Raw genomic sequence first — 1141 nt, forward strand, 5'->3', positions numbered from 1 at the left:
TGAGTTGAGATTGTGCAGAAGTCGACTTTGTCTTTCATCCTTTCAGGGTCGATTAAATAAGTACCAGTTATACACTGGAGTCGACTCACCCCCTCCCCTGGCCTTGTGCCAAAATGTTGACCTTGTGCTAAAATGTTGACTTTGTGCCAAAATGTTGACCTTGTGCCAAAATGCTGGCCTTGTGCCAAAATGTTGGCCTTGTGCCAAAATGTTGACCTTGTGCCAAAATGTTGACCTTGTGCCAAAATGTTGACCTTGTGCCAAAATGCTGGCCTTGTGCCAAAATTTGAAATCATCATCATTATTATTATCATTAGTTCGTCCGTCGTTGTTGACGATGGCCAAGGAGAGAGAGAGAGATATCACTTTGTTGTATGGAACCTCACTAAGAACTTTATCATTAGTTATGAACTGAGTTCTGTATAACCCACTAACCAGTTAAGAATGATGTGTTGGAGAATCTGCTAAGGGAGGTAACTGTATATTTCTCGTGATAAAGTTTCATTGGAGTTACGCACCTTGTTAATAAACCTTATCCTCGCTCAGGATTCCTAAATCGTTGAGCAAATCCATTCATTTAATCAGATTTTGGCCCGTTAATCTCATTGAATTGAAGATATCATTGCTTTTAGACTAAAGGGTCGTCGTGTTGGTAGTTTTTAAAAACATATTCATGTGCATGTGTTTGTTTATTTTTTTGAAAGAATTGTGGTTCTTCAATGTACTTCTGATGTCTTTTTGTAGGAGAGAAACCGTTCTCGTGCACCATCTGCACGCAGTCCTTTACAACGAACGGCAACATGCACCGACACATGCGCACCCACGAGAAAAAGAACGAGACAAAGAGAAATTATTTAAAACTTAAACAGAAGGGGCTCGGTTCTCGAGTCGGGGCTTATGCAGGGAAAAATGCCAGCAGTATCCCTTCTGCTGCGAAAATAAACGACTTGCATGGAGACATTACGTCATTGTGGATAGATGTACAGCCTGTAAATATAATCTCGTTTTTGTTTTTACCTATTCCTCTTCTTGTTCCTCTTCCCCTCCTCTTCTTGTTCCTCTTCCCCTCCTCTTCTTGTTCCTCTTCCCCTCCTCTTCTTGTTCCTCTTCCCCTCCTCTTCTTGTTCCTCTTCCCCTCCTC

The 1141-nt window shown here is 41.5% G+C and overlaps 1 protein-coding gene across 1 annotated transcript in view; it reads left to right on the top strand.

Moving 5' to 3' along the window:
- Positions 1-800: 800 nt before the first annotated feature.
- The window catches only part of LOC106879615 (ras-responsive element-binding protein 1-like), an 11274-nt gene continuing 10933 nt past the window's right edge, over positions 801-1141 (top strand). Inside the window, exon 1 of the mRNA XM_014929271.1 lies at positions 801-989. Coding sequence (XP_014784757.1) covers positions 801-989 — 189 coding nt within the window. The remainder of the gene's footprint in view (positions 990-1141) is intronic.

Source organism: Octopus bimaculoides, chromosome 6 (assembly GCF_001194135.2).
Source record: "Octopus bimaculoides isolate UCB-OBI-ISO-001 chromosome 6, ASM119413v2, whole genome shotgun sequence".
Taxonomy (NCBI): domain Eukaryota; kingdom Metazoa; phylum Mollusca; class Cephalopoda; order Octopoda; family Octopodidae; genus Octopus; species Octopus bimaculoides.